Genomic DNA, 13499 nt, shown 5'->3' with positions numbered 1-13499 from the left:
TGGAAAATGGCTGGCAGAGAGAGTAAGTTGTCAAAGCAAACTGAGGTTTTTTTTTTATGAAATGACTCGTTGCCTGATGGGCTTTACAACTTAACCGGACTTTTAATGGCGGGGCCTGAAGGGCCTCCTGCCAACGCAGTGGCAGCTCAAAGGGTTCCCAAAGTGGGACGAACCTCGGCTTTGGCGCCACCCGAGTAGGTTGAACCTAGTGTTCAACTGCCATAAGGGCCGACTAAGTGGCGGATCCACCGGGTGCCACCGCGGGGCGGTACCTAGTGAACCTGCCACTAGTCCTACTTCTTCGCGTTCGCCGGCGAACGTGGTGTATGTACGGCAAACCGACGAGCGTTAGGGTCTATATATACCAAACCACGCGAGGAGAGCGAGCGAAGCGAGCGATACCACAATAGCGGTAATATTCTCATACAAATTATTTTTGTATCTTGAATCTTATAAGTAAACAAAATCTGTATTAAATAATTCTTTATATTGCATATTCTAACAATTTATTTTCTGTATATCGAAAATATATATATTTAAAAACATTACTATTCGATAATCGATTATTCTTCGTTTTGATTATTTTAGATAAAATTCTGATAATCATTTACTGTAAATCGAAATTCTTTATTTTCCAATTGTTGTCATTGTCATAATGTCTTATTTGTCATCGAATGGATTGTTTTCTTTCAGTTCAGTCATGTTTGTCATGTTTTTCATTTAAATTTCTCGCGGTTAATTTTGTTGTTTTTTATTTCGGTAGTTATCTCGAAAGAGAATTTTGTTTGTTTTAATGTTTATCTTGATATATAAGTATGTCTCGCAGGGTATCAAATTATTAATGTAATATAAACAATTGTGGTATTTGCCTTTTCAGTGAAGCGACTATGTTTTCAATTCTGAGATTCATTAATTCTTTAAAAAGTGCTGGAAGGATTCATTTGAATCGATATGCGGTAAGCAAATAAATTTCTTTGCAAATAGACTGCCTGTTACAAATTGATTGTATAAAAAACACATATATTGACTTTGTAGTCTTCGTCATATCGTCCCTTGTTTCAAATCAAAGATTTTCTTCGGCTCTCTGATGTTGTTTTTAGTTTTTATTTCAACTGACTTCGTGGTTGGTATAAGCACAACAATGCTAGACTAATCTTTTTTTCAGACTTCACACACATCTGAGATCAGGATATATGAAGTTGGACCTAGAGATGGCCTACAGAATGAGTCTAAATTTGTACCCACTGATATAAAACTTCAGTTGATAGACAAATTAGCTGCAGCGGGTTTAAGGGATATAGAATCAGCTAGGTATTTAAGATGTTGCATGTTTGACTTATCTATATTATAATTCCTGTGCACTGCAAACATAAAAACAAATGGCAGTTGGCAATGAAGAAACAGTAATAAAGTAAGAATTTGAAAACAATCTACATGCTTATCTCCAGAACTACTGGATGGATTTGTATGAAACTTGTTGTACATCTGTAAAGCCTGGGCAAAACTGGAACACCAGATGGAGAACCATGATGATCCTGCTAGACTACAATAATAAAAGAACTGATGCTAACTGATGCTTTAACTTAAAAGTTGTTCACCAAAATAACACACCTGATACAGAGTCATGTTGGCCCAGCTAAACTATAGGAATGACTTATTGTCAAAAATCATGCTGCCACAAAAAAACTAAGTGTGGGCATAAGCTAGTGTTTAATATTTTCTCTAAAATCTACCATTTAGATAACAAGACTTATAATAGTTCTTTGACGAAAAGTACTTGAAAATAAAGAATTTTTACTTTTTTCGTAACTTATCAGTCACTTTATTACTAGAAGCACACAGGGGTGTGTAGTTATGAAGTATAAGATGCATCGCCAATGCCGCAGCCATGATTTGGGTGCTTCTGTAGTCTTTGGCTGTAATTTGCTCCATGAGTCTGTATAAACTGATTCATATTCTTTTTGTGGTCTTGCACAACTTTCAAAAGGCTATGGCCAAGGAAGAACATACCTTAAAATGAATTTTTTTTTTGCAGTTTTGTCAGTCCAAAATGGGTTAAACAGATGAGTGATGGTGCAGAGGTTATGAAGAAGCTAAATAGAGTGCCAGGTGTCAATTACCCAGTTTTAGTCCCAAATCTGAAGGGCTATGGAATTGCTGTAAGATCACTTCCCTTTTAGTGACAGTATAGTTAAAGTTTATACATACATTTAAACAGAACAACTCGCCTCTGACCACTGCAACCTTTACAGAGGTACCTAAATCATTTGGATTACAGCAGTGGGAGTTATGAAGAAGAATCTAATTACCACAAAGATAGATAGTATTTAATTAATTTAAAAAAGCATATAAGCTATCTATTGCATATTCCACTTTCTCACTGTTTTACTCTATTTTTAAATGTGTTCTAACAGAAAGAATGCAATGTGGATGAAGTGGCCATTTTTCCGGCTGGCTCAGAGGGCTTCTCTCAAAAGAATTTAAACTGTTCAGTGGAAGAAGGCTTGAGGCGATTCAAAGATGTGGCCGACCAAGCTGTGACGGATGGCCTGCGAGTTCGAGGCTATGTCTCATGTGTAGTAGGGTGCCCTTATGACGGACCAGTTAGCCCTAAAGTTATTGCAAAGGTAATTTTACTTTAATTCTTACTAAGATCTCTCAAAATTATCTTCATAAAAAAGGTACAACCCGATTATGCTATCATATGTCAGAAAAGTAAGCAAAATAAACAATTAGATGGACACAGATTGGCTATTTATCATTGTTTTAAATGGGTATTTGATATTTACTGCTATTGTACACGCAGGGCACCCAGTTGTCGCACGTTAATTGCGATTGCACTGATCCAATACATTTCTAATAAGGCAGTAGTAACGCATTGTAACAGTGGACTGGTACTCCACATCTTCACAATTTCAACATATTTGGGTTTAGAGTGATCATCTTTTATCTGTTATTGACCCATATAGCTGAATGTAGTCGCTCAGTCTTTCCGAAACTGTTGGCTGTATCTACCCCATAACGGATAAAAATTATATAGGTATGTATGTATGTATCTTTTATTTAGATAACCGAAAATCTTCTCGACATGGGGTGTTACGAAGTGTCCCTCGGGGACACGATAGGTGTGGGCACCGCCGGCTCTGTGCGCCGCCTGTTGAAGGAGGTTCTCTCAGCGGCGCCCCCTGATAAACTCGCCCTTCACTTTCACGACACCTATGGCCAGGGCCTCTCCAACTTACTGGCTGGACTGGAGGTAATTTTTCATGCAACGATAATGGTTATCGATTATAATTACGAGACGACACGAAAATATTATTTTAATTTTTATGTAAATTGTGTGTCAATGAGCACAGTTAATGATTTCACTTTATAACACCTTTTTGTGCAGAAACGGAATAGGTGACCGACTTATTTATAAAAGAAACCGAACATAATAATAATTAATAAGTTATATAAGTTTGTTTTATTTATATTCTATTATAGTTTTATAATAAGTTTCTTTTATAATTACAAAAAGTCTAAAAAGATATTCTGTAGTTTTATACTTCTATGCACACTTTAACTAAGCTACCTTCCGAATTTATTGATATTATGCTTTAACTATAGGCCAAACAGCTGATACCTCTGAGGAGTGGTGTCAGTCATCATTTGTCAGTCTTCTTTGTAAAACCGAATTTTATTTTCATGCAATTTAAATACAGATGAATCCGTGGTAAACACCTAATCTATGCCTCAGTTATATTATTATTTCCAGAAATATCAACTCGAAGTCCACATAAAGAATTTGACTGATAAACCTCTTATCGCGCTTCTTATCACTATAATAACCAATGATTGTTCATATTTATACGATACTGAGACATCTGTTGTCAACAAAGCGTATAGCGAGTTTTTTCAACACACCCTCCTTTGCGACTGTTGCATCACTGAGATATGTATAGAAATCCTGTTTTGTCGCGCAATCTTAGATAACAATATCGCTATTACTTCTATTTATTCCATCAATATCTTATGCCCCGAGTTTGTAAAATTTTGGCGAAATGTTATTCAATATTTTGGGATCAATCTTTCTGAAAATTCTTATTTTGCAAACTCCCAACATTTTGAGAATTCAACTTTTCTGTCCTAAATGGTTTATACTTTCGTGCAAGTATTTTGAATATCTTAAGCAATACGTGTAGGATCTAAGACGTTTTAAAAACTATTTCAATCCCGGTCTCGTAATAGCGTAGTCCCGATGTTAGCTCAAAATTCAGTATTACATATACAAATATTTTTTGTTCTGTAGAGCTTTCCAGCGATCATAATTCGAGTATAACTTGTTACAGTTTGGAATAAAGACCGTGGACTCCTCCATATCGGGTCTCGGCGGGTGTCCGTACGCTCGAGGAGCAAGCGGCAACCTCGCCACTGAAGACCTCGTCTACTTCCTGTACGGGCTCGGCCTAAACACTAACATAGATCTGGTGAAACTGGTCGAAGCAGGCCGGTACATCTCCAATTTCCTAGGCAAACCTACAGAATCCAGAGTAAATAGGGCTCTGGGAGATAAGTTCAAAGATAGCAAACAAATTGTCAGAATGGCCGAATGTGATCTCTGATTTGTAAAGATGTTTTAGTTTAAGTGTAAATGAAGGTACTCTATACTACACATATCATAATATATATATACGTGATTGTTATTTATTATTTAATATTGATATTTTTTTAAATTTTATTTTTATTTGTGACTTTAAAACAGGGATAAATAAATATTTTTATGCGTTTATATGAAAGCAAATAGTATTATTTACGTGTGAAGTGGCACTTGTTTTTGTTTGTCCTACTGGTGTGAGCGTCGTTCGATTACCGGTTTTATCAATTACCATGCAGACTGGGTACCGTGACGAAGCGCGCGCGCACTAGTGCTGCGGACGCGCAGCGGGCTGCTCGTTTTATATTGAATTGACCTTATTTACCCGCTGTGATCTTGGGAGTGGGGTCGACAAACCCTTGCGATACACAGCTAGCAAGTTTCCGCTGCCTTCACTACGTCCAGTTTGTTCCGAGGGCCGGTTCGGCATTGTTTGTGTTTATGGATCGCGCGTAACAGCTGACAACATGGTTGAAGTCAAGATAACCGACGACATCAAAGTTGGCGGCAAAAATCCCTGTTTTATAATAGCGGAAGTAGGACAAAACCACCAAGGTGACATTGAAATTGCAAAAAAGTTGATAAAAGCGGCTAAGGTAAGTGTCGGTTTTAAGATTCTTTGTTCGTAAGAAAGAAACAAAGCAAAAGCGACACGAGACATTGTGCTCTCGCCATTAATTCTGTAATAACAAAAACAACGTTACTTCAGCGCCTCTCGCGCTTTTGTTATTGTTTGGAAACGCAAGTCACGGATCAACAAATTTTGAATTTGTGTTTATGTTCTCTGTTTAGTTCCTTAAAAACACCAACTTCCTCTTCCTAAAACAAAATTTAAGTAGAAGCATACTATGCCTCTTTATTGAAATGAATTAAGTTTGTTTTCAAACAAATTGATCTCAATTGGTGGCAAGAATTATTTTTCAAGGTCTTCAACTTTATCTACAATTGCTAGATGTTGCTATGCCAATTGTATCGACATACATATCTACATAAAGTAATGCCTCTATCCCAAAAGTAGTAGGCAGAGACTACAAAGATGTAGATAAATAATTTTTTTTTGGTTCGTCCACATTTATAAATATCTTTATGCAAGTTTCATGTCGACTGTTTAGGGCCTACCCTACTTATGATACAATTCAAATTGTGAATAAGAATATTATTCCTGTACAATTTAAGTAAGTAGATATATATTCTGATTACTTCATACGTTGAAGTCGGAAACGTGACAAACGGTTGAGAAATCGGCACTTGTCGTATTGAGATAACCAGCTGTCTTCCACAGATGTAAACAAACAACACATAAGTAACTACACTGAACAGACAATAAACGACTTGATAGAAAAAAAATATACGCAATCTTCCTTATGCGACCACAATAGGTTATAATTTTGTCATAATATTTCATGTTATCTTATTAACAAGAAAAAAATATTGATCTCTTAATTATAACTTCTTTAATTTTCTGTAATGACAGTTGTGAGTTATAAATAAATAAAATAACTTTTAAAAGAATACATACATCAATGCTATTTGCCTTTGTATCATCTCTGGAAATATGCTATATATATTTATCGTTGAATTTTTGTTCAGCTACCATGTTTCATCAATGTTTCAGGATGCCGGCGCCAGCTGCGTGAAATTTCAAAAAACTTGTCTCAAAGAAAAATTCACAAAGAAATATTTAGAGAGACCATATAATAATCCAAACTCTTGGGGAGAGACTTATGGGGACCACAAGAGACATCTAGAATTTTCAGAAAATCAGTACAGGGAACTGTTTAAATATGCCCAAGAAGTGGGCATTTTATTTACTGCATCCGCTATGGACATGGTGAGTTAACTGTCTACATAATCACATCTTTATTCCTTACTGGGTAGATAGAGTCTAAAAGACTAAAGGTCAAGTTGAGCTTAATAATTTTAAACATTCGCCAAATTTCTTTAAACAATTTACTATTGTTACATTTCAGGTCTCGTTCGACTTCCTAGTCAATATTAAAGTGCCATTCATAAAAATAGGATCGGGAGACTCAAACAACTTGCTGTTTCTCAAATACGCCGCTTCTAAGAAAGTGCCATTGATTATATCCACGGGGATGGTAGATAAAAGCGCTGTAAAGACAATTTACGACATAATATCAGCACAACACAAGAATTTCTGTCTATTGCACTGCATATCGGCGTATCCTGTACCCTACGAAGATTGCAATCTGACCGTGCTGCAAGATTATAAGAACACCTTTGATATCCCTGTTGGATATTCTGGTCAAGAAATTGGAACAGCTGTCGCTTTAGCCGCAATCGCTTTAGGAGCAAAGGTTTGTTATTTTTTCGTCTGCGATGGAAAACATCGTGAGAATTTAAACCTGCATATGAAGAAAACTGGATGTATTGAGTAATCTTATTTTAATGTGCCGGAAATTATGTGTATTGTGTGTTGTGTAATGATTCCTACCTAACTTATCTTCTTCCTCTTGGCTTAAGTCCCGGTTGCATCCTCACCACTCCGGAGAAGAGCCCGGGTATGCCTTTGAGCATGGATCCAGAATTGGGTAAGTCAGGTTTTTACACGAAGCGACTCCCGTGTGACTTCCGCAACCTTTGCAGGGGAACCTTACCCATATTGGATCGATCATGGCTACAATCTTGTTATCTGAATATATTGGTTAGTATTCAAACCAGTCATTGGTACATGGCCGGGGTGCGATTCGAACCCGTGCCGTTTTGCGCAACACGCATTTTAACCAGGCACCTTACCGATTCGACCACCGAAGCTCTTAGGTACTATACTCCTGTCTTACTAATGGGTTGTTATACATTATGAACTGTTTATTTCATTGAAACTTTAAAGTAGGTGTTGTTTATAATCGTTATAACAAAACAATGCATCGTAAAAACAGCAAATAGGTCTCTTATCACAATACAAATGTGTAATCAATGTCAAGTTTTATTTTTAAATGTGATTCAGTGGAAAAGATTACATCCTCGCATAAAAAAAATGATGAAGAAATTAATTATTTAAAAAGTATTTAAAAAAATATTATTATTATTATATATAAACGTAATCCACACTTATACTTAATGTTAATAAATGCCAAAAATATTTTTGATTTGATGATAGTACTATTTTGTAATTATCTAGTAAGTGTTAACTTAATTTAGTTAAAAAATAAATGCGTTAACCAGATATAGATAAGCAATTAACCAAATAAAGCATGCTGCAATATATCTCTGATATGAATCATCTTTGTGTATAAATTATTAACAAAACATAAAATCACGCCTCTTTTCCGGAGGGGTAGACAGAGACTACCTCTTTCCACTTGCCACGATCTCTGCATATTTCCTTCGCTTCATCCACATTCATAACTCTCTTCATGCAAGCTCGGCGGTTTCGGGTACTTTTGACCTGACCCTTTACCAGGACGTCCTTAATTTGATCAAGATACGTTCGTCTTGGTCTTCCCACTTCGACCTTTCCCTCCACACTCTCCTTGTATATCTGCTTTTGACGGCTTTTGACGGCCTCTGTGGCGCAGCGGTAGTGCGCTTGTCTGTGACACCGGAGGTCCCGGGTTCGAATCCCGGCCAGGGCATGATGAGAAACGAACTTTCTCTGATTGGCCTGGGTCTTGGATGTTTATCTATACAAGTATTTATTGTAAAATATAGTATCGTTGAGTTAGTATCTCGTAACACAAGTCTCGAACTTACTTCGAGGCTAATTCAATCTGTGTAATTTGTCCCGTATATATTTATATTTATATTTTATTTGCTTAGTCAACCTGTTTTCATTCATCCTCTCCACATGACCGAACCATCTCAACATACCCTTTTCTATTCCTGTAACTACGTCTTCTTTCACATCACAACATTCCCTTATCACGCTGTTCTTTACCCGGTCACTCAATTTCACACCCGACATACTCCTTAACGCGCTCATTTCCACTGCATTTATTCTGCTTTCGTGCTTCTTTTGCCATACCCAACTTTCACTCCCATAAATTAATGTCGGGACCAAAACGCCCCCATGCACAGCCAGTCGAGCCTTTTTGGATAGTTTCTGACTGCTCATTATGGTTAATTGTATCAAGCATAGGTATTATATTCCTAACGTCTACCATAACTTCGCGAAATGTCTGAATAAATACCAAACATACTTATAATAAAACAGAAGAAAATCTTTGTCTGTACTTCGAGTATTGAATATATTTGTGGCGGTATGTTTTTAATGAACTCATAAAGGTTTCATGAAATATAAGCAACCAGAAGGATTTGTAGGTGTCGTGAAGAAAACTGCAGAACAAGATATGTAGATTGCACGGTATTGTCACAATACTTTTAAGGATATTTTACACTTTCACAATATGCACTGATGAACTAACTAACTAACTTTAAAAAGAATATAATCAATAAGTTGGACTAAAAAATAAAACAATAACTTCAATTCGGTTTGGCGCTAATCATACAATTTTTGTTCCTTTTTTTTAATTTCACTTATTTTCCAGCCAGTACTACCTACTAACGAATAAGGTTGTGTCTCATTTTAACTGCCTGTTTGACCATAACGCCCACCAAGGACAGATTGTCCTTTATTTATAAAAAAAGAACTCTCTTGGTAAGAGCGTTATGAATAGGCTATTACACTCTTTTTTGAAAACTGTTTTAAATCAATCCTGAGACTGTGTTATACCTATAGAATTTTTATTAAAATTTTTTAAAGCCTAAAAGTGCTCTAAAAACGATTTATTATTTATGATTTTGTATTTTTGCGCGAAAACGCCATCCGCCATGCTGTTTTGACTCGTGACGTCATACTTTTAGTAAACAATACGGCTCTACGTAAGACTAAAGTAAAAAGATTTTTGTAATAATGAATTACAATACATATTGTTGATGTCTTGTTCCTGAATGCAAGAATACAAGTATAAAAACACCAGAAAAATTGTGGATTCCACTGCCAAGTGATATTAAAATGAGAAACACTTGGTTGAAATTAGCAAGAAGAGATCCAAAATAGGTTATGTTGGATTGGTTGTGTAATAATTTACCTATTATAATTGTGTATTGTAAGAGAATGTTTAATACAATAAATACTTACATCGCTGTTTTAACATTTCTTAACTCAGCAGAACAGAAATCGGGATTGGACGCAAAAAATTTCACCACCATCAACGTATTAATCCTCGGTAGATTTATATTGTCTGCTTTCACAAAACCGTCTTCCATGATTCTATTAAATTATTAAAGAGTAAAAACCCAAAAACGTGATAGAAATTTTAAAATTACAAAATAAACAGAGCCTGACATCATCAATATGTTTTCGATTCGATATTTGTTTACTAAAAGTATGACGTCACGTCAGTACCCAACATGGCGGATAGCGTTTTCGACTTTTGAAGAACAGATTAAAAAAGAGGATTTTTTAAATTGAATTATAAAATCCATATTGCACTTTTATGAATAATGATCGATGTTTTTCTTTTATTTTTTACAAAATCTATAAGATACGTACGCATATTTATATTTTTTTTTACATGGTGTAAAATAGCCTATTGTCAATTATTCAAACTCTTATAAAAAATTATAACTATTACCAACTAAAACTATCCCGCCCACCGTGAGGATCTACTAATGTTTGTAAACATCAAACTTATAATTAGTTATAAAATGTACAGAATATGGGTACGATTGAATTATCTTTTAGAACACATAGAAATTGCAAGTATTAAAATAGTTTACCAAACAAAATACATTTCGTAAACGTAATAGCATGGTTCTCTTTAATTCTGTGCTTTAATTTGACCTGACAAAATCCAACCTAATGTTGTATGTTGTGCTGTGGGATATCGAGAACTCTCTTTTATCAATCCATTCTGTATTATATGTGAATACACATCTGCACCTAACAAAATATCTATATTACCAGGTAAATTAAAATATGGATTAGCTACTGGAAAAGTTGCTTCTTTTGGTGGGATGTAATTTCCAATTCCATTAAGTACATAAGCATAAGTTTTAATTTCAACACTTGGATATACAGTTGATTTCATTTTTACTAGCACTTTGTACTTGGACTCTACTGATCTATGACCTAAACCAAAAATCTTACTTTTTACTGGGATTTTCTTTAAACCTAAGTTATTGACTAAAGAATCTAAAATAAATGAAGCTTGTGAACAATTATCTACAAGTGCAAGGCCTATATGCTTATTATTCGATTTTGATTGAACTTCTACCAATGCGGTAGGTAACAGCACTGATGAATGTGAGTTATCTCTACTAAAACAAGTTAAAATTGGCTCGTCTAGCCCGTTTGTAGATACTCTTTCATTATTTTGAGAAACAATTGAAGAAACTTGATATTGAGGATGAAGAAGTGAGTGATGGCGTTCATTACAGATTTTGCAATTAGTGGTCTTTAAGCAATAGTTAACGGAATGATTCCCTCCTAAACAATTCATACAGATACGATTATTTATAACAAATTCATAATAAAACATTGCTTTCGCAAAAGTTGTTTGTTCCTCTTGATTAAAATTTCACATAAGATATAAAAAATGCCTCACCTAATGGAGGTAACGTACACACCTGATAAAGTGCCCTGATAGACATTTACACGCGTACATAGTTGCGGGTATCGTATCGCCTAGTAGTCTATAAACCAATTTACAAACGATGTGAGGAAATGCCTATGTAACTTCTAAGATAAATATTTCTATTGTCTTTTTATACGGTAATCAATTTTTCAGGTTTTAGAGAAACACATAACTTTGGACAAAACAATGAAGGGCACGGACCACGTGTGCTCTCTAACACCGCCTGAATTCCAACAGTTGGTGAGAGATGTTCGTGTCATTGAAGCTTCCCTCGGCACGCCCATCAAGAAAGTGGTCACTTCAGGTACGTTTCTCGCAAATTTGTAAAACACGCTCATTAATCCTAGCTGAATTCCAAGAGTAGATAAGTGCCTTGATGTCTCGGCATGCCCTTAAAGAAAAGTAATATTATTCCCCTAATCAAGTACGTTTCTCGCAATGTGTAAAATTCAAACTGTAAAATGAATTTTAGAAGTTGTGTAAACCGATTTCGCTAACTCCTGATAAATGCCAAGAGTTATGTAAACTGCATTCGCTAACTACAGATGAATTCCAGGAGTTATGTAAACTGCTTTCGCTAACTCCTGAAGAATTCCAGTAGTTACGCAACACACAATTCGCTAACTACAGCTGGATTACAGGAATTCTGTAAAGCAAGTTCGCTAACTTCAGCTGAATTCCAGAATTTAAGAAGGAAATAATATTACAAAAAAAATAATAATTATGTAGTAAGCATGTTTTGTAATACTAAGAGCATAGCAACTTTGTTATTAAAGAATGCTGACGTCAAACTTCACGATGTATATTTTTCTATAAATACTCGAATTCTATTTTCACCACTGCGTACCTACGTAAAAAATTTTGGAGCTTTGAATAAATTTATTATCGATTTAAAAATCCGGGACGAAAATAACTAGAAGCCTATTATGGGACTATAAAAACACGCAAGAAAAAGTTTTTATTCTCACCATTCGAAACGCAGCTCATTTTATGACCAGGAATATTACTTTTTATAAACTCTTTCAGTGAACACGAGATATTTATTTTAGTCCACTAAAAAGGAACTTTGAAATGAACATGTGCAATTTTCTCAAGAAAATATTGCAATGATGAACATTACGTACTAAACAATACGTCAGTCATTATTACTTGATTGTTTTCACCGTTGCATTTAAACGGTGTTGCTTTAGACTCTAAAGTTTAGAACCTGTGGCCCGACCCAGGTATAGATAGCTTAGGTTATTTATGTGAAGCTAGTTTACTTATTTTGTTTTAGAAATCCCATGCATCGATAAGCTACAAAAATCTCTCGTCATGGGCAGCACGAAGAACAAAGGAGAAATATTATACCCTGGCGACGTGAAGATCAAAGTCGCCGAGCCTAAAGGACTGAACGCCCTGCACTTCGAAGAGGTCATCTATAAGACCCTGGTGGTCGATAAGAAAGAGGATGAACCTCTCCACGAAGGAGACTTTTGTCAATGATATGCCATTAAATCTTCGATTATATATTTCTGATTAAATACATCAACTGAATACACTGCCCGGAACGAAAATAGATCGAAAGTAAGGGCACGTAAAGATGGCGGTGTAATATCAGACAATAATAGCACCTGCGCAGACTTATGTCTGTCTTTTTTGTTCAATTAATGTTTTGTATAAAAGCAATTTTTAAATTATATTTTGCGCTCAATATTACTATTTATGGTACAGATAAAGTTTTTTGTTATATAAGATTATATTGTGTGTTTCTAATGTGTAAAATATACAAAACTGTTAAATTTTATAGTATGTACCTAATGTTTCTGAAATGGCGTGAATTAAGGGTTACCTAATGATCAAATTTTTTTCATAAACACAGGACTTGAAAGGAATAGCCGAATTTTCAAGACTGTTTTAGTAATACCCATAATAAACACAATTTAATTAATTTGCATAAGCGATAAAGGACTACCCTATGCCAGTAGAACCATTTTTAAGTTCAACAAGATATGTTATTTTAAAACTCTTGTGGCTCCCATAAAAAGAATTACTTGCATTTAAAAAACTGTTGGAATAAAAGGAAACGAAGGACTTTTAAATAAATAAATACCAATAATATTGAGATGTTTATTAGTTTTAAGATACTTATATGATTAGATAGCATATAAAAATGCATAATAGGTATAACCGAATTATAATATACGCTCAGCTGTAAATTATTTTTATATTCTGTTAACATTTAAACATCTGAACTACAAAATACAAAGTATAGTTAATGAAAA

General features: G+C 35.0%; 2 protein-coding genes across 2 annotated transcripts; both read left to right on the top strand.

The window, feature by feature from the left end:
- The first annotated feature begins 643 nt into the window (after window positions 1-643).
- Window positions 644-4756, top strand: LOC106138181 (hydroxymethylglutaryl-CoA lyase, mitochondrial). Its single transcript, XM_013339248.2, has 7 exons — window positions 644-759; window positions 878-956; window positions 1166-1311; window positions 2036-2159; window positions 2415-2627; window positions 3068-3256; window positions 4332-4756. Exons 2-7 carry the CDS (start codon window positions 888-890, stop codon window positions 4602-4604), a joined length of 1014 nt encoding a protein of 337 aa, XP_013194702.1. The 5' UTR covers window positions 644-759; window positions 878-887; the 3' UTR covers window positions 4605-4756.
- Window positions 4757-4915: 159 nt separating this feature from the next.
- LOC106138180 (sialic acid synthase) lies at window positions 4916-13499 on the top strand. The gene is made up of 5 exons (XM_013339247.2): window positions 4916-5232; window positions 6252-6467; window positions 6607-6954; window positions 11389-11539; window positions 12512-13499. Exons 1-5 carry the CDS (start codon window positions 5104-5106, stop codon window positions 12718-12720), a joined length of 1053 nt encoding a protein of 350 aa, XP_013194701.1. The 5' UTR covers window positions 4916-5103; the 3' UTR covers window positions 12721-13499.

The sequence above is a fragment of the Amyelois transitella genome, chromosome 3, assembly GCF_032362555.1.
Source record: "Amyelois transitella isolate CPQ chromosome 3, ilAmyTran1.1, whole genome shotgun sequence".
Lineage (NCBI taxonomy): Eukaryota > Metazoa > Arthropoda > Insecta > Lepidoptera > Pyralidae > Amyelois > Amyelois transitella.
Note: the sequence above shows the minus strand (reverse complement) of the source record. Positions and strands in the feature narration are given on the sequence as shown.